The sequence below is a fragment of the Lacerta agilis genome, chromosome 5 (genome assembly GCF_009819535.1).
Source record: "Lacerta agilis isolate rLacAgi1 chromosome 5, rLacAgi1.pri, whole genome shotgun sequence".
Lineage (NCBI taxonomy): Eukaryota > Metazoa > Chordata > Lepidosauria > Squamata > Lacertidae > Lacerta > Lacerta agilis.
The window spans coordinates 1465428-1485878 of NC_046316.1; the positions used below are offsets into that span (position 1 = coordinate 1465428).

Sequence of the window (20451 nt, forward strand, 5' to 3'; positions counted from 1 at the left end):
TAAAAGTAATAGTATTGTTACACTGATTGTAAATAGATGTCAGGAAATCCCATTATTTTCACTAAGAGCTGCTTCATACTTTTTGTGGAAATCATATTAGCCATGATTGCACCTGCATTACCACATTGGGTGCCGAACTAAATGAGAAAAACACAAAATTGAGATGTGTGTTTTCAAAAACTTGGGAATACAGAATAGACATGTCCTGGAAAGTTGCAATGGGCTACTCCTCCTCAGAGCCGCCTCATATTGTATTTAGAAACAAATCACAATTTCATGCTTTGTGTCATGTAGGAGATACTAGTATAATATCAGTGTAGGCATGGCAGCCACAACTGCTATATAAAAGAAGCCCTTTTACCTCTGAAAGTTTTCAGGCTCCAAACATGACCTGCCTTTGAATCTGTAACTTTCATGGATTTTTTTCTTTTTTGCTAACTTGTGCATTTCATTTCTCAGAAGCTCGCTTTTATTTCATTGAGCATTCTTGGCATTTGGAAATCTAATGGATGTACACTATGTGCCTGAAGAAGCTTTAAAGGAAATCTATTTGTATTCTAGACCTAAGTGCATTGACATGGAAGTAAACTTAAATGAGTGAAATGAAATTTGCTTCCAAAGTTATGCTTGTCAGGATTGCAGGCCAAATTTTGGAATTAGGCTTTGGTTTAAAAGGCTAGCTTGTAAATTTATACACCCCCCCAAAAAACGTGCTGAATTACAGGAGCTTCATTTCACAAGCTTGGAAGTTATCTAGCTGTCCATTTTGAATTTTTGAACAGAAAATATTTACCTGGGATTACCTGGAAGTTGCAGAATAAGGAAACTTCATGCAGTACCTAATCTGTGAAGAATCTTTGAGGTTGAACAGAGGCTGTACTGCTGGTGGGAAGTGACCATTCAGTGTTTACACCATTCTGACTGGGAATTAGCCCATATAAAATTGCACTGGGGAATTCAGAATATTGCATTGCTTTATTCAATCCAAATGTTTGTACTGCGTTGGCAACAATCTTCTTCTTGCAAAGTGTGTATTTGTGCCAATTTCTTTTACAAGGTGGTTGAGCTTATGTTGTGCTGTGATATCTTCTTTCAGTGATGGAGCCAAGATTTCTTGCCTCCTGTGCAAATTCATTTAGATGACAGATAACTGTCAAATTTTTGTGGTGCACACAGGACAAACCCTGGGAAAAAAGCCACTGACTTAGAGCAAATGCTATCTGGATTCAAGCCAAGGATAAGCTGCTTAGCATCTCTGCATACTAAAACAAATCAATCTATGGGTTGATTTACATTTGAAGATGAGCAAGAGCACTAAGAAAAGAATTTTTGTTCTTGTTTGTAAAATTGAAAATGCAATAATATAATAAAATAAAAAAGAATAGAATGAAACCATTCTGGGTGCCTAGCTTGTCGGCTTGACTTGCACCCTTTCCTTCACCTCTGTGCAAGTGTAGTGTCATGGCTTGACTTTTCCTGTAACTTGCTCTGTTCATCATTACCCATGTTTTGCCTGTAGCAACAGAAGGGCTTTCCTCCACCAAGAACTGGGGAGAAGGCTTGGCTAGAAAGAAATACAGGGTGGAGGCATCCAAAGTCACAGGAGAAAATTGCATTTATTTGGAGGTGCTCTCCCAGTTTCTTCAGCCTAACGTGTTTTGAGTTAACTCTCTACCAGAGGTAGAGAGGTAGAAGTCAGTCACTTTTTGTTCCCTGAACCAATGAGCTGCTTTCACTTAGGAGGCCATTTACACCCAACAGAAAAAGGGCAGCCAGGTCACAGGTTATGTAGTTTGGTACCACAAGATGTGGTGATGGCCACCAACTCAGGCTGCTTTCAAGGGGAATTGGACAAACCCAGGGAGGCTGACAGTGGCTAGATTATTATGTCAGCATATAACCATTAGGACTTTATATGCAGGAATGCAGGCACCATGCCCTTCGTGTCCTACATGTGGGCCTCCCAGAGGCATCTGGTTAGCCACTGTGAGAGACAGGATGCTGGGCTAGGTGAGCTATTGGTCTGATCCAGCAGGTTCTTCTCTTATGATGCATGTGCATCCATTCACACTGCCACCATGCGAAGACAATCCTCAGTCAGGCATAGGCCATAGCGTTCCATATAATCAATATTATTTGTGTTTCAGTTACCAAGTGTTCACATTTGGCAAGCGTTTTTAAAATAAATACCTGTCTTATAGACATCTGCAGAAGGTATTTCTAAACTTCCTGATTGTAGCCTTTTCCAACTCTACTTTGGCAATATAAAGTTAATATTTCACTAGTAAAGACTCTGTGAAATATTTATCAGAAAAGCAACCATGATAAGCATTTGTATGCTTGATAGGAACGGGCAACTTCCATTTTATGATATAGTATCATTTAGCTTTAGTTGCTAAAACAGTGCTCTACATTAAATTATTTTACAGCCACAGAAAAATATTTATATTTATTTAACTAGGTTCCCAGTAAACAAGTTCTGCAGAAAGCTATTTTAAAATAGTTTCTAGATGCATTAAACAAAGTACAAAGTTTTTATGTATGAGACTACTTTTAAAGTCTCTGGGTTTGTTGTTGTTTTTTACTAAAATTAGACTGGGGGATGCATGATGACATTCAGTCATGAATGCTAGTTTTTATTTAAGAGATTTAGAATAAGTCTCTTTTAAAAAAAAAAAAAAGCCAAATGGAAAGTGGAATGATCCAAACCATAGGTCACAATAACAAAACAGAATGCATGCAAAACTATACAACATGCATCCCATTACTAATGGGACGTTTAATAAATGTGCATCAAAACCTGTAGATGCATTATTTTTATTTCCATTGATTTCAGGGGGACAGAAATATGTATGTTTCAGTCTTTCTCATTGCAATCAATGGGACTGAAAAGAGTGGGCTTTTCAGCACACAGACAAACTACCATTCTGTTACATGCTACAGGGTGAAATCTGTTAGTTGTTAATTGGTGGAAAGCAACTGTACTTGTGATGTTTGCAGGTAAAGTGATAACTCCAAAATCTGTATGCAAGCACAGACACTCTGAAATTTATTTGCCTCTGTCCATTTCTGGCAGTTTTCATTAAGGAGGGCAATTTTTGTCTTGAAAATACTTCTGACCAAAGGGTGTCAGCCTAAACCATGATAAGGACATTTTTGTCTGGCATCCATTTTAAACTTTAAAATGGAAAATAAAAGAGGTCTTTTTGTGGGGGGGGGGAGTGGAGGAGAGTTCACTGTTGCAGTAGAAGCATTGGATGCTAAAAAGAGGTTAAAAGGATGCTGCCCCAGAGGCCTAAAACAACAAGGCAGGGGAATCTACCATTGCCTTTAGTCAAACTAGGGAAGGGATGCAGTCAGTATATTTTCACATATGAAGATACCAGCCACCATAAGCTGAACAAGCCTTGTTTGCAAAGTGAAGGATCTGGTGCTGCTTTTAATATTTTAAATGCTCACATCTTGTAATTTTTATCTTTCTTTCACTGTCTTTAAAATCTGATTAGTGTGGTCATAGACTTATGTATGATGGTGCTTTGCAAGGATGTATTTGTTATAATGACCAACATTTGGTCAGTCCTACTCACTCATTCACTAACACTTCTTTTTGAATTGTAAAATAAAAGTGCTTTACTTGCAAACTGTATATAACCCTTGTACAAAGTTCCCTATTCCCCCCTTTTCAATTATTACTATACATGGAGTTGTAACAAATAAAATGTTGATTTTTTTATAATAAAATTGAATGGAAGATAAATTTATTATATTGACAGGACACAGGAACTTACATATGGCTAATTAAATGATCTGTGCCTTTTACACTGTGGAGGGGTTATTGTTTTTGTTCGTTACTATGTTTTGTGTTTTATATTGTAACCCACCCTGTGATCCTCAGCTGAAGGGCTGTAGTTAGTTAGTTAGTTAGTAAATAAGAGCTTATAAAACTGAAATGACAGGACAAAAGAGCCAAACTGGTGTGTACAATGAACACCTTTCCCTGAAGTATGTGCTATACTTCAATTTCTCATTCAGTTTCATTGTAGCACTGCAAGATGGAAGCAATAAAATAAGCTTTAATAGGCTGCACCTGTAGCAAGAATAGATATGCAGATATGGATATTATACATATATGCAGCAGACTTCTTTTCCATAGGGAATGGCATTTCATAGTGAAGATGTCACTACAGAGAACGACTGCTGTAGCCACCACCTATCTGCAATGATAATTTATTAAAGTCTTAAATATCGGCAAAATGTCTGTGTGTGGTAAGCCTGCTTGAAGACTTTATAGGGCTCCCACGATTTTTTTTTTACCTTCAACATTTATTAGTTTTTAAATGTACAGAAAAACAAAAAAGAGGGGAAAGAATCCATCTCTTAGGAAACAACAATCCATCCTGTACAATTTTCATATGCAGTCTGAATTACGAAAGGTAATTTAAAAAATCCACACACAAAGATAGTAGAAAAGGGTTAGTTAAAAATTATATCCAAAAACCACAGATAAGCTAAGTAAAAATATCAGGCTATGTTTTCAAATTAATATCTTGGAAAGACCTTCAGACCAAAAAGGCAAATTAGCATTTTGAGATCTAGTACAATTAGGACAAATAAAGTGTCTTCACAAAAGAATATATAAGACAGGCCCCAGTGCCTGAACTATCTTTTGCAAGAAGGGAGTCAGAGGAAGTAAGGCAGATAGTAGATGAAGGAGATAGAGAATAAGTTCCAGGCCTAATAAAAACAAAAACTGACAAATTGCTGGGTCTGGAGAATTCTCAAACAACTCAAATGTGAAATTGCTGATCTTCTAACACAAATGTGCAGCTTGTTCTTTGGGTCAGCCTCCTGATGGTGTGTCTCAGCCACATGAGTGCTAGATGCAACCCTGCTCCACCAACCATCATAAGCATAACTTGTATTCCCTCCCACACATCTTGACAGTACTAAAGTGTTTGCACAAGGTGTGGCATGTTTAAGGACAACTCTTTAAAGCTGGTTTCTCTTCACTCTCACCCAGTCTGATACAGTGTTCAGCACGTAATCTATCAGTGCTGATTTAAGTATATTTGAACTCTTACTGCCTACTTTAATTAGTAATTATGCTATAAAGAAACTGAGGAAAAGGTTGTCTGTTCAACTTTGCACAGCCGTAACTAATCGCAGATCCAATGCCTCTAGATGCCACACTTGCAGAAACTCATTGCATTGCACATAACGTGATTTTAAAAAGAAGGCCACCAAATTCCAGCATCTAATCAAAAACTCGTCCATCATGATGGGTTCAAAATACTGTAGATTTGTGTACACCTCCTCAGATCAGCACCTACTTTTATTCTGTTATTTCTATGTGCTATGACAGTTTATTAGAATACACACTCCTAAGGGACTACTGAGGGATTTTAAGATAATGAGAAGGGGTGAAAGGCAATTTTTCTGAATACTGAAAATCTCTACGTGTAGAATTCTTGGAGCCAACCAAATATATCTCTTCTGTTAAATTGCTTCTTTAGTAGGTTATTTTCAGGTTCAACCCTAACCCATTTACTTTTCCAGCCATTTAATTCTACACAAATTATCAGGAAGAGAAGGGGGCATTTGTTAATCTTGTAAAAACCTTGGGAAGTATTCAGGAAGAACATTAGGGAAATAGGACGTTTACCAATATTAGCAAAAAGTGCCGTATGATTTTTGTTCTTCTGCTACTGCTGTTTAGTGACACTGATGAGGCAGAACTTTAGTGACAACTACTCTATACATCTGAAAATGATCCACCTAGGAAATGATTCATAATTAGGATCATGAGCTTGAAGGAACCCTAACCATAACACTAACCGTAACCCTCATTCTCACCCTAAACCTAAACCTAATTCTGATTCTAACCATACCATAACGCTTAACCTAATTCTTACCCTAACGCTTTTCCTTTGGCTTGACTTGACTTGTTTCCTGTGTCGCTTGTGGTTTTTCATTTTGGCTGGGCTTTTTTATTTAATTTAGTATTTTTGGTGGTATTCTGTTTTATCAGCTTTGATTGGTTTGTGGGTTATCTGGCAAAATTGAGGTCTTGGGGTTTGGATTCTTTCCGGTGTCTCGTTTCACTATATCATTTCCTTGTTTGTTGGTAGTTCTGTGTAAGGATTCAGGGACTTGGCTTCCCGCCCACCCTTTGGCAGTAGATAAGCAGAACAAAGCAAAAGGAGTCTCTTACCAGTTAGAAGTTTTAATGATCATAGAGAGAGAACAAAGAATCAATTTCTAGGAATGAAAGTGCTCCCAATTAATGATTCCATCCATTTCCTCCCTCGTCATCCACATCACTTGCGCGTCTTGCAACCTGATCTCACAACCGCTTTGCCACCTTATCTTCTCTCCTTGACCTTGGGCTGAGCGGGTGTACGCTTTCCAGCAAAAGAGAGTCTGTTAACTTTCTCTCTCCCAGTTCTTCTCTTAGCTGTTCACCACCCAGTTCTTCCCAACTTCTGCCTTCTAAACTATACCCCTCTGCAAACCAGTGTTCCAAATCTGTACTGCCCCACTGCTCTTGGGAAGATTCAGGATCCTGATCAGGAGCAGGAGGAGGGGAGACTCCCACCATTCCTCCTCAGCATGCTCCCTGACATCATTCCCCCCCCCCCATAGCTCTCCTCCTTCCACCCTGCTGCCGTGGGTCTATGGGGGTGGCTTGCATGAAATGCCTTTCACAATTCTGGTGCATGCACATGCTCTGCATACTCCCACAATTTTTCTGCTGACCCATACCCCTTCCAGTATGAGCCAGTGTGGTGTAGTGGTTAAGAGTGGTAGACTCGTAATCTGGTGAACCGGGTTTGTGTCTCCACTCCTCCCCATGCAGCTGCTGGGTGACCTTGGGCTAGTCACACTTCTCTGAAGTCTCTCAGCCCCGCTCACCTCACAGAGTGTTTGTTGGGGAGGAAGGGAAAGGCGAATGTGAGCCGCTTTGAGACTCCTTCGGGTAGTGAAAAGCGGGATATCAAATCCAAACTCTTCTTCTTCTTCCACCCAGTTAGGTACTGCAACATTTTCCATCACCATCAAGAGTCTAGGATTTGCTCTACTTCATATTCCTCCTCTCCTTCTACTAAGACAGGAGGTGGAGGAGCTTCCTTAGGAGTCTGGTATGGGTGCGTAGGCACCACTGGTGACAACAACCATCTGTGGAACACAGGGTGACTCTTCATGGATACAGGCAACTGAAGTCTAAAAGTCACAGGATTCTGGTATATCACTTCAAATGGACCCACTCTCTGATGATCTAATTTCTTCCATCTGCCTTTTTGCAAATCGTGTGTTGATAACCACACTTGCTCCCCCCAGGGGCGTAGCTAGCCGCTGGGCTGCCGGGGGCAGCAAGCCAAGCGGCACCCATGGGGGCGGGGCATCGCTCTGTGCGCATGACGTCATGACGCATGCGCACGGAACGACGCCTCCGCCCGGGCCAGTTGGCCCACCCCTCTCCCGCTGTGCTCCGTGAGCGGAGCCGTCCCGGGGAAAGGATGGGGTTGGGTCAGCGAGGGGGGTGTCATTCCCCTCTCTGGCCTGCCCCTGTCCTTTCCCCCTGGGCTCCACTCCCTGAGCACAGCGGACAGGGAGCGGAGCGGCAAAAAAAAGCCGCTGAAAGGGTGAAAGCCCCCTCTTTCAGCGGCTTTTTTCGCCACTGGCTGGAGGTGGGCCGTGCGCTGCTGCTCCCGGGTGACGGAGGGAGCGGCGGCGCGTGGGAGTGGTGGGAGGGGCCGCCGCTTGTCGCCCCACGTGCCGCCGTTCGTTCCGTCGCCCCGGGAGCAGCAGCACCGCACACACTGTGCGCTGCAGCTCCCACGGCGACGGAGCGAGCGGCGGTGCGTGGGGGTGACAAGCAGTGGCCCCTCCCGCCACTCCCCACGCACCACCGGTTCCCCCAGGAGGAGCAGCGCTGCACGGATGGGGTGGCCGAGCGAGCGAGCACCCCGTCCGTGCAGCGCTGCTGCTCCTGGGGTGACGGAGGAAGCGGCGGCGCGTGGGAGTGGTGGGAGGGGCCGCCACTTGTCACCCCCCACCCGCCGCTTGTCACCCCCATCGTCCCCTGTCACTGGGGGCGTACCACCCCTCCACAGCGACGCCCCTGGATCCCCCAGCTTGATCTCACTGCCAGGCTGCCAGTGAGCATCTGCTGCCTTCTTATAGGCCTCCTTTGCATAGTCCAGATGCTCCTTTAGTAACTCCTGGATGGCTGCCAACTCGCTCTACGAATTCTGCAGCTGGCATTGACAAGGTGTCGGTTGGTGATGGAAAGGAACGAGGATGGTATCCATAGCTAGCAAAGAAGGGGGTCTGCTGAGTTGAAACGTGAAGGGCGTTATTGTTCATGAATTCTGCCAAAGGCAGCTTGGGTACCCAATCATCTTGCTGGTAGTCCTTGTGCTGTCCGAAGTGATCCACTGTAGGGTTATCATGACATTGATGGAAGACCTTGGCTCTAAGGTCACCCACTGGAACATAAAAAGTTTCTCCTTTGTACAATAGTCCCTCTTTCTCAGAGAAGCCCTCTGACTCATTGGTGTCTCCTTGCAATCCCTTCAACTTGTCTCTGGCGAAGGCATCCTCTCAGGTCTGCTGTTGGAAGTCTGCGTCACCCCCCACCGGTCCTGCAGCCAGCTGTAGCTGTGTCAGCTTCAAGATATGCCTATATACCAAGACTGGTTCATCGTCCTGATATTCCGGCTTCCTAGAAAGGCATCCCCCCCCTGATTCATAGGAGGATTTATAGCAGATAAGAAGAGGGTTTCCGACACCTGGTTCTGCAATGAAAACCAAAAAGAACAGCCTGTTGGGTGGCTGAAACTGAGAAAGCTTTGTTGATAAGAAGAATTTGAGTTTTGTTTTAGGGTGAAAAGACCGTGAGCTCAATTTCTCAGTGTTTTGGCTACATTGCTGTTGGCACTCAGCCACATGGGGTTGAAATCATAGGGAGTGATGTGCAGGTTATCCAAGTGCAGCACATGTGGAGTGCAGTGGGCAGTTGGGTCCACCACCTGCACCACCACTTTTTACACTGAACTTCATGCTCCAGTCAGCTCAGGTTGGGATGGAGAAATTTGATTCTGGTTGTTGTTGTCGTTGTTGTTTACATATCCTACCTTGTGGGACATTTTCAGGAGAAGAAAAGGCTAAAGAGTAAACCCTAAACAAATCTGAAGCGGAGTGCCCAAGGTGGTTGGAGGGCACCTTGCATGCCTCCTTCCAGGAACTCCTGCAACTCAGCTGGTGCCAATCGTATTGTTCTGCTTTCCTTTGGACCACACCAGTGAGGGAGAGAGGAGAGTCTTGTCATCTGAGCAGCTCAGGACCTCCAGACCCACTGCCCAGGCTTGCACCCAGGTCATACAGCAAAAGCAACTCGGGAGGCAGCAGTTACAAGTTACTGGCCTCTGCAGTTACAGTACAGCAGGCACTGCGATTCTCCAGCAGGTTGGCTTCACTCCCATAGGCTCACTCCATTGTCTCTCAAGACAGATGCATGCCAACAACATACAAGTATTTAACACAACAAAGTATAATAACGGATGCCAAATAAATCGAAAGTAGAAAGGGCAATCTAGAACTAAACATATAGGAACAAATCTCCGTACTAAAAGTAAATGTAATTTTTTTCCTATTTATTTCATAAAATTTATGCACTGCTCGATTGTAAAAAAGAAAAAGAAACCTCAAAGTGGTTTACAAAAATATAAGACAAGAAAATCAAGAAAAATCTACAGCTATACCTTAAAACATACACAAGTTAAAATACTACAACAAATTCAAAATTCACATCAGTGTTTCTAAGCATCTGGGTAGGCTTGTCTGAACAATAATGTTTTTAGCAGGTGCCCAAAAGAGTACATTACCTCAACATGCAGGGAGTTCCATAGTGTAGGCGTTGCCACGCTAAACAATCGAGTTCTCACAAATGTGGAACAGGTACAGTATTCTGTGGCACTTGTGCACACAGGGTCAATTCTGCCGATCAAAGTGATCAAGTGGGTGCACGTAAGGTAATTTGGCACTAGATCCTGTTAGTCCTACTGAAATGTAAGACCTGCCAAGTGGGGATTCGAACTCTGTTCTCCCAGGCCCTAGTAGTCTGATGCTCTAACCTCTATGCCATGCTGGCTCTCAAATATAAATACGTGTTTGTATGTGCGCAGAGGCATTCCTAGGGGTTGGTGAAACCAGCCTGGCTAGGGCAAATATCACTCCAGAAATCTGCCTCCAGTTATTCTCCCCCCCCCCCCCGAGGTAACACCATATTTACTTGTGGTGCTTTAGAACAGCATCACATTAGTGGCAAGATCTTTGGTTGGTTGCCTATGTGAGCTGTTGTGATCTCAAAAGGTTGCTCTTAGTGGGGGATAAGCTGGATCAGGTTAGATTCCCTCTACTGCCACAGTTCCTCTGGGGTCTTCCCCATTTGCCAGGTTGAGGTCCAAGCTGTCTGACCAGTGGTGGGGCTTCATGCACGGGGGGGGGGGGCGGAGAGCAGGCGGGGCAGGGCTGGCATGTGTTCTGGGGGCGGGGCACCCTGCGCAGGCAGGGGGGCAGCCGCGATGGCACACTGCCGGGACCGGGGCGCTCCCCCCGCACACCTCTTCCTCTGCCAGTGCATTTGACACAGCGGGTCTTAGAACTGTCGGCAGCTCCTGGCCAAGGCTGCTTTGTGGAAGTCTCTGGCTGCCATTAAGCAGGAGTCCTGCATCCCAGCCCTTCGTTTTCATTTTCAGATTGTCAGGGTAGGAGAAGAAAATGAAAGCCACCCCAACCACCACAGTAATTGAGCTTGGAGAAGCTCTGCTTCTTCTGCTGCTGCTGCTGCCTGGGCATCTACTTTCTGGCTGTCCTGCCTCAATATCCTGCTTCAAGATACTCCTGTCACTCCCAGGGTCATCTAGTCCAACCCCTGCGATACAGGAATCTCAATTAAAGCATCCATGACAGACGTCCATCTGACTTCTGCTTAATAACCTCCAATGAAGGAGGTTCATTGGAAATGAATGCAAGGGAATTTTCACAGGGGAAAACTTTCAATTATTCTCTTCCCCCACCAGGTCTCAAGTGGTATGGCTCAGTAATGTTACACAATGTAACGTAAACACACTTCTCTGCGAGTCTGGGCTACAACAATGGAAGAAACTGTAGCTGACTAATCTCTGTCTTCCAAGCACCCATTAAAAAACTAGGAGCCCTGGTCCCATGCTGAACCCATCAATCCTACTCCTGAGATCTCCATTTTTTTATATAGGTTTTATTATTATGATTACTTTCCATTTATACCTACACAGATGTCTCTTGCACAAAAGTACTGAGAGGTTTCTCCACCCAAACAATGTGTCATTGAAGCATGTTAACCAAAGGACTAAAAATGCCACAACCTGCTGTGACTTGCAAAATGTACCAGCATCACAAAAGCAGCATGTTCCTATTGCACATGCACTGAACTATCAGTGCCAATTTGAAACCAACTACTGTAAGTCTTTTGATTTAAGGGAAACGATTGTTCAGCCATCCCCGATTCCACTTCCAAATTAAGAGATGTCTCATGAAGGACACAGGCTTTCATCATTCTACTTCTTCTTGGTCTGGTAATCCTAAAGCTTTTCCCTGGAAGTGAAAAGGAAACCAAGTCAGTAAGATTTATACAATTCTGTATGTTTTGGGGTTCACAGCAGAGCAAGAATCTCCCCCCAATGCTAAGGAAACCAAATACAGACTTATGCCAATTAATGCACAACTTCTGATCCATCAGTCCAAATGCATCATCACACTACAGATTTGCAACACAACCTGTTTCTTGTGCCTGCAAAAGTAGCAGGAGGCAGTGGATGAATGAAGCAGTGGGGCATTGCAGGTGAGCCTGCAAGAGATCCCTCCTGAAACCTGAGAGATGCTGTCAGCCAGTGTAGACAATGCTGAGCTAGATAGACCAATGGTCTGACTCAGTAAGACAGCCTCCTATGTTCCATTTTGCTCAATATAATTTATAGCCAAGAGAGTGAAGCTCATCCTGGGAAAATGGTGGTGGTGGGGATAAACATTTGGCAGATCAGCTACTGGAGATGTGAGGAAGAACAACACTGAGTAACAGGCTGGTGTATTTGTGAGATAATATTTTGAAGAAGAGGTAGAGGCCTAAGAGGGTGCAGCTGGCAATGATAGGAAAGCGGGCAGCATCTCAGTTGGCAATGGTCTCTGGCATATCCAAAGCATTCTTCTCCTTTGCGCAGGAGACGGAGTGCAATGCCCCAAAGAAGATGGGCAGCAGGGCCATGAGCAATAGGCTGCCATAGGCCAGTGCCATGCCCTCCAGGGTGGCAGGGGGCAGCCCCGGCCATGGAGGCATCTCTGGCCCCGCTCCTGTTCTGCACCTTGGCGTGCTGCATTGCCTCCAGTAAAAAAATAGCCATTTGTTACCCTGCCCCAAGAGGCAACCCAGCTTTCTGAAGCTTTGGTTTCCCAGGCAAAATGAGCATTGCCTAAAGCAGACTGAGGGAGATAAGCCTTGAATCTGAAGCACCAATTTAGAATCCAATTTGGATCCCCCCCCTTCCCCCACGCCCACCTCAAATATATACACTACAAACTTTTATTGGTTTTATCTTCATTTCACTGCCACAGCTTTATCTGAAGAAAACTGGGAATAAAAAAATGGGTAAATTGGCTGAGAATTTTCCTAGCCAATGGGATTACATTTTTCAAGATTCCCCAAGAAAGGGTATAGTTGTTAAACCAATTTTAATCTGCAACCTAGTTATATCCTAACATAATGAGAGAGCTCAGTGCAAGCTTGTAGGAATAAGAGCACAAATCATAATTTGTACTTTCAGAATGTCAGAGCAAATGTCTGGTACCCATGCATTCGCACCGAGCTGTCATGAATGACTGCTAGGCCCAGCAGCACCAATGGAAAGTTCACAGGTAACTGTTTAGAAAGGGGAGGATGTGCCAGCAGAGGAAGCAAAATCTCTTACCCATCCACCTTGACTATGGATCCAAGGGCTGAAGTTTTCCTTGAGGTATTTTGTTCCAAAGCCCAGTATGGTGTTCATGGGATGGTTGTCTATAGCAGTGAGTCTAGTTGTGACTTCAATAGCAAAAGCAACTTTGATACTTTGTGCTTGCACCTCAGAGTCTGCTGTAGAGTCTGCAGGTATCTCCTCTAGGAATTGATCGGCAACTCTACTGAAGAATCCATAGGACATCAGTTCTGAGGCACACTGAAAGAAAGTCCTGTCATTTTGCACCTGGAAACGAATGTAAGGCATTTATCATTAGGAACAAACAGAGGTATTGGTCCCATTTAAGGCACACAGGAAGTTCAAGGAAGGCTTTTCCTTGTAAAATATACAAATGAGAAATAATTGCTCTCCTATTCTCTGGTAAGTGTGGATTTGTGAGAAACTTTTTTTCACAGTCAACTTGTGAAAGTAGTTCTGGAAAAGTGCTTTCAGCTGCCCAAAATCTCACATAAATATTTGGGGGGAAATTGCTGAGGCATCCTTTATGTACACACATTTTATGTGGATATAAACAAATCTGATGGATCAAATTGGGCACCACAGTGGAAAGTGTGCAGAAGAGGGTGACCAAGATGATCAAGGGTCTGGAAGCCAAGACTTATAAGAAACAGTCAAGGGAGTTGGATATGTTTGGCCTGGATAAAAGAGATTGTGAGGAAATAAGATGTCACATGAAAGATGGAGCAAGCTTGTTTTCTGCTTCTCCATAGGGTTCCAGATACAGTGGTACCTCGGGTTAAGAACTTAATTCATTCTGGAGGTCTGTTCTTAACCTGAAACTGTTCTTAACCTGAAGCACCACTTCAGCTAATAGGGCCTCCAGCTGCCGCCGCACTATTTCTGTTCTCATCCTGAAGCAAAGTTCTTAACCTGAAGCGTTATTTCTGGGTTAGCGGAGTCTGTAACCTGAGGTACCTCTGTACAAGAAAGTAGATTCTGACAAAACATTAGGAAAAACTTTCTGACAGTAAAAGCTATTCAGCAGTGGAACGGACTACCTCAGAAGGTGGAGGATGTTTTAAAGCAGATGTTAGATGGCCACCTGTCTCGGATGCTTTAGTTGAGAGTCTTGCATTGCAGAGGGTTGAACGAGATGATCCTCAGTATCCCACCCAACTCTACAATTCTGTTATTTTATTATCCAAACCTAATCTGAATTCCACAAAAGGCTTTCTCTTGTCTTCCTTCCCCTGCAGCTGTTCTTTAAAATATATCTTTCTCCCCTTTCTGCACATTCAACATTCTAGAAAAGCATTTTCACAAAATTGTAAATAATAAAATAGAAAATTCTGCAATTAAATGCTTTAAGGTTCAATGCAAGTAAAAAAACAACATACTGTAGTACAAATTGCAGCCTCAAACTGGTTACCTTTTCCTGCAGTTTATCTCCTGATGCTCTTAACAAGGCAACTATTTCTTTTATTAACTTTTCTTTCTCATCTGGTAAAACAGAAAAAAGAAGAAGCTAATTTTCTGGTGTAACACAGGATGTAAAATAATCATTTACATTCATTAAAACAAATTATTTAGTAAGCTGTCTCGAGAGCTTTAAGTATTTATGGAATGCTTTTTCCATGTGTTCTATGTATATTATCTCAATCAGCCAGAGGTTGTCTAGCAATACTAGGGACGTGGGTCCAAACCGCTATTGGGCTTGCTGATCGGAAGGTTGGCAGTTCAAATCCGTGTGATGGGGTGAGCTCCCGTTACTTCTGCCAACCTAGCAGTTTGAAAGCACACCAGTGCAAGCAGATAAATAGGTACCACTGTGGCTGGATGGTAAACAGTGTTTCTTTGAGCTCTGAACTTGTCACGGTCCTCTGTGCAGCAGTAGTGGTTTAGTCATGCTAGCCACATGACCCAGAAAGCTGTCTGTGGACAAACATCGGTTCCTTTGGCCTGAAGTGAGATGGGCATCGCACCCCATAGTCGCCTTTGACTGGACTTAACAGTCCAGGGTCCTTTACCTTTTAACTTTACCTGGCCATACTATCAGCTGCCTCATGTGGAGAATACTGACCATCACTGAAGGTGGCTGAAAAACTGTGTGATAGATCATCCATAGGGCACAACTGTGTTATATATTTGAATATGTTTAAATAAATCAGAAGGTGTGTTTCAGTTACGGTGCTTCCAGACAAAAGCCATATTGCAGATGTCTGTTCCTTTTCTAAACACACATACAGTTTTTAGTAAAGGTAAAGGGACCCCTGACTATTAGGTCCAGTCATGGACGACTCTGGGGTTGTGGTGCTCATCTCACTTTATCTGCATACAGCTTCCGGTTCATGTGGCCAGCATGACTAGGCCACTTCTGGCGAACCAAAGCAGCGCACGGAAACGCCATTTACCTTCCCGCCGGAGCGGTACCTATCTATCTACTTGCACTTTGACGTGCTTTCAAACTGCTAGATTGGCAGGAGCTGGGACTGAGCAACAGGAGCTCACCCCGCCGCGGGGATTTGAACCTCCGACCTTCTGATTGGCAAGCCCAAGGCTCTGTGGTTTACACCACAGCACCACCAAAAAGGCTTTGCCAGTACGCTGAGGAATGTGTGCTGGAATCCTCTGCAACATCCAGGGGTTATGTGGCAAATGTGCAATGGTTCCTTAACAGACAAATCAATCAGGAAAAGGTTTCTTCAAGAAATAAAGTTTTTGAAAACACAGACTCTACAGAAATGCCATCTGGCTGCTGAGGAAAAGCAGGTTACCTTTTTCAACATCATCTTCATTTTCGGGTTTGGTAGCACACCCGCCATCTGCTTCTAGGCTCAGAGTGTGTTCCAGTGCTTTGAATCCTGTCCTTTGAGGGAATGGCGTGGAATTATCAACTATTTCAGCAAGCCTGTCTACCACAACATTGATGTCTGAATCACCTGTTCAAAAACAAATTGAGACAAATTCGCTGGCTGGTTTTCTTTACACCCTGCACAATCTTGAAATTATCAAGCATGTCAGCCTTAGAATCCTCAAATGCTTTAGCCTTTCTCCATAAGGAACATTCTCAAATGCTGATCCACTCAATCCGGTACTGTAGATGGTCTTCTGGCAGCAAGCTCACGAACAAAGACCTTTCTCAGTGTTGCATGGGATCTACCGCTGAGTCACAGAGGCAAGAGGACAGCTTTTTGGAACCCCCGTGGCATGGGAGACTATCTGCAACGTGAGTTCACCCACCTGTGACCCTGCCCCACTTCTGAAAATGCTCCCTTCACCTCAAGTAGGATTGGGGAAAGCCTTCTGTTGCCTCTGATAGGAAGCTGAATGGTGATGTGCTTAGGAGTGTGGTGTGCGCATGCCTGTGGTGTGCCACACTTCCTTGGACCACACCCACCTTTGCCGTGCATTGGCAATGAGGCAATGTAGCCCTCAGGCTGAAAAAGGTTCCCAATCCCTGAGGCAGACCCTCACAAAATTAAGAACCAGCCCTTCACAATGGACGTGCATCGCTTTGGTCAGATAGGCTGCCAAGGTGAGCAGATTTCCCCACAAGTCGTCTTCTTTTCCCCTTAGAGCCGTGGTTCCCAACATGGGGCACATGCCCCACAGGGGGCCATTTGATTTTTAAGGGGGGCAATTTGAGACAGACCAAGTTAATTGCCTTTTAGGCTTCCTCCATGTGAATAGGAATTCACTTTTTGAATAATAAGAATTATATGTCACAGGGGCGGAATCAGGATTTTATAGATGCTTAGATAGTTTGATAGATTAGCTACGTTACTTCTATTTATTTATTTCATAAAATTTAAGCCATTGCAGTGGCTTAGCTATCATCCCCTTAACCTATGGAACTCTAAGGAAGTGCCGTTCTGTGAAGGGGCCTGCAGAACTGTTTTGAAACCAAGGCTAAAAACCAAGCAATAGTTGCCACTAATATGCTATTAGAGTGTTTAACAAATGGGGGGGGGCGTTAAACCCACCTTGCTCTTCTAGTGAAAAAGCAGAGCCACTTCCAACACCCGCCTGCAGGCTTAGTGCATGCCCATTTACAGCATCACCCCTTCTGAACATCTTCCCAGAATCCTCTTCAGCTTGCGCCCTTAGACAGGAAGGAAAGCGAAAGAACTTGCAATGGGACTTCTTCCTCTTCTTCTTGCTCCTGTCTCTGGTAGGCTGTTCTTGGTCCTTGGGAGACAAGCCTTGACGTGACTTCTCCTTACCTTGCCTCTTCTCTCTGCCTAGAGATGATCCATCCTGGCCTTTCGCTTCCCTTTCTAAAAGATGCCAGTATTTGCTAGCGGACAATCGACGCTGGGCATAAGCCATAAGCACTCTGTATTCTGTGCTGGTTCTATCGACATCCTCCAAAGGGATTTCTTCCATACTGGAATAATTTGTCAAATTCATGATGCTCCTGCAAAGATAAAACAACAGCAACACCACTTTATTGTGTATCTGAAGAAGTGTGCATGCACACGAAAGCTCATACCAAGAACAAACTCAGTTGGTCTCTAAGGTGCTACTGGAAAGAATTTCCTATTTTGTTTCCTATTTTGTTTCGACTATGGCAGACCAACACGGCTACCCACCTGTAACTGGAACCACTTTATTGGTATTACCAAGTAAAGGTAGGAATTTCTCTGGAGTGCTTTGCTATAATCCATTTAGAAACATTAACACGTAGGCAAAAAGTGGGGGAAATCTGAGCAAGCCAAGTTCAAACAGGAAACAATTTGGATCTCCTTTCGCTCTGCCTTCTCACCGTAAAAACTTCAGTCCAGCTCTGAGAAGCAGCAAGACTTTGTACAAGTTACAATCATTTGAACACCTTGTCAGGCTCCATGTATTCTGTACTCAAATAAAGTAAAATTCTATTGCAAAGTAACACAAACTTTGCATCCCGTATAGGCTATGAACTTTTCCTATTCTGCAATTTTGCATATTTATTTTACTCTTCTACTTCCGTTAGGCATAGTCAGGGTCAGGTGCAGCACCAATGGCCAGTCAGGCCATGCCAGGGTCTCTGAAGGGCCTGACTGCATTGCCTTTCACTGTCCTTGGTGGATACTTTTCATCAGCAGGTGGCCCCTGTGAATGGGAAGTGACTTTGGCTTCTGTTCACAAGCATCCCCAAATAGGACGTCATATCTTTGAAATCATTCGGTTTCAAAGATCTATGCAATTTGGGTAACTTAAGCTGGTGGGCAGTTACCATGGATGTGGGTCAAACCTAGCTGCCTTTCCATTGCTGGAGTGTGTCTAGAGATCAATCAATCAATAAAATTTATTTGACCTTCAGTCAGTACACAATCATTATCCATACAAAGATTAAAAGGTCTAAACATCTCAAGGAGCTTAACACCAAAACATACAATGAGAAGTAGATTATACATTTAGACCCATGTGTCTAGATGTGTCTGGTGGAGGGTGCTGAGTGCTGCCACCACTGCTTTGGAAGCAGAACTGGCCCCCACCATAGTTAGGTTGTATGTGCTGAAGGAGGGGAATTGCCAGCACCATGCCAAGGGCCCTCTGATCAAATAAAACCTAACTTAACAACTAAATTCCTTATCTTACATGCACTTTGACTTGTGCAGTTTCAGCCAGATGTAGTTGGTTGGGCTGCATGAAATTTCATAAGGCAAATCCCAAGCAAGGCAGAATGCTTAAGAGCTCTTTTGGCACAGGGTCCACTTGGAAATTTGTTGTTGTTGTTTAGTCGTTTAGTCGTGTCCGACTCTTCGTGACCCCATGGACCAGAGCACGCCTGGCACTCCTGTCTTCCACTGCCTCCCGCTGTTTGGACAGACTCATGGTGGTAGCTTCGAGAACACTGTCCAACCATCTCATCCTCTGTCATCCCCTTCTCCTTGTGCCCTCCATCTTTCCCAACACAGGGTCTTTTCCAGGGAGTCTTCTCTTCTCAAGAGGTGGCCAAAGTCTTGGAGCCTCAGCTTCAGGATCTGTCCTTCCAGTGAGCACTCAGGCCTGATTTCCTTAAGAATGGATAGGTTTGATCTTCTTGCAGTCCATGGGACTCTCAATAGTCTCCTCCAGCACCATAATTCAAAAGCATCAATTCTTCGGCAATCAGCCTTCTTCCAGCTCTCACTTCCATACATCACTACTGGGAAAACCATAGCTTTAACTATACGGACCTTTGTCGGCAAGGTGATGTCTCTGCTTTTTAAGATGCTGTCTAGATTTGTCATTGCTTTTCTCCCAAGTAGCATGCGTCTTTTAATTTCGTGACTGCTGTCACCATCTGCAGTGATCATGGAACCCAATAAAGTAACATCTCTCACTGCCTCCATTGGATTAAAGGTAAAGGGACCCCTGACCGTTAGGTCCAGTCACAGACAACTCTGGGGTTGCTGCACTCATCTCTCTTTATTGGCCGAGGGAGCCAGCGTACAGCTTCCAGGTCATGTGGCCAGTATGACTAAGCCACTTCTGGCAAACCAGAGCAGCACACGGAAATGCCTTTTACCTTCCCGCCGGAGTGGTACCTATTTATCTACTTGCACTTTGACGTGCTTTCGAACTGCTAGGTTGGCAGGAGCAGGGAGCGAGCAATAGGAGCTCACCCCATCGCGGGGATTCGAACCGCCGACCTTCCAATTGGCAAGCCCTAGGCTCAGTGGTTTAGACCACAGCGCCACCCGCGTCCCTTTTGCCTCCATTGGATACCAGGTTTTAAAAGAGCTATTAAGCTCTCTGGCTTGATTGCTAGGCAAGGCCCACTCAGTGCAGGGGCCTGGAAGGCTCCGGGATGCAGACTCTCTCCCCCCCCCCACCTGCTAGCTACAGGGTGGCTCTGAGGGTTTGAATGTACACATATACATTTCCACATATACACATGTGAATGAGTTTTGAGCATAAGCACGCCTACAGACAGATAAAATTGTTATGTTCTTTCATTTGTGTGGTGTTCCTGAACATTTCACTGCAAATGTTTTGGAGGCAATATTATTCAAGAAAAGTATCATTTATAAGAAGTCTTAAAAATTATTGCCCCTTGGTAAGAGAAAGAACAGACTTACCATATACAGTATTAAAAAACAACAACAAAAAACCACTGTTCTCTGTAAGTCAGTCCTCACCTTCCTGCTTTCATTGACTAGAAACTAACATGGAGCATGCAGAAGCTGATTTATTTTAGGATATGTCAGTTTGTTTGTAACAGATCCAAATTGGCACACCTTCTGTGGAGCCAGATAAATGGCACAATGGGCAACTGCTAATGATTTACAACAGAGCTTTCCAAACTTCACAACAAGTTGTTAGCTGCAGTGTGCATGTGTGTCACAGGAATGCTCCCCGCACTCCTGGGGCTGGAAAGGGGTTAGTTTAACCTCCGGTTTGCTAGTAAAACTGAATTACTGTATTGCAAAATGATACGTATCTAAAAAGTGTTGTCACCAACATGAAAAGTTTGGAAAGCTCTGATGCTTCT

General features: G+C 44.1%; 1 protein-coding gene across 2 annotated transcripts; it reads right to left on the reverse strand.

Moving 5' to 3' along the window:
* Positions 1-10847: 10847 nt before the first annotated feature.
* On the reverse strand, positions 10848-17415 carry BCL2L14 (BCL2 like 14). 2 transcript variants are annotated; one of them, XM_033148248.1, is made up of 5 exons: positions 17216-17415; positions 15767-15931; positions 14422-14492; positions 13005-13277; positions 10848-11637 (listed from the first exon to the last, which is right to left on the reverse strand). In XM_033148248.1, the coding sequence occupies exons 1-5, from the start codon at positions 17400-17402 to the stop codon at positions 11596-11598; spliced, it is 738 nt and encodes a 245-aa protein (XP_033004139.1). In that variant the 5' UTR covers positions 17403-17415; the 3' UTR covers positions 10848-11595. The 2 variants fall into 2 exon arrangements, with proteins under 2 accessions (XP_033004139.1, XP_033004137.1); XM_033148246.1 differs by having other exon boundaries at positions 16976-17415.
* Between the last annotated feature and the right edge of the window lie 3036 nt (positions 17416-20451).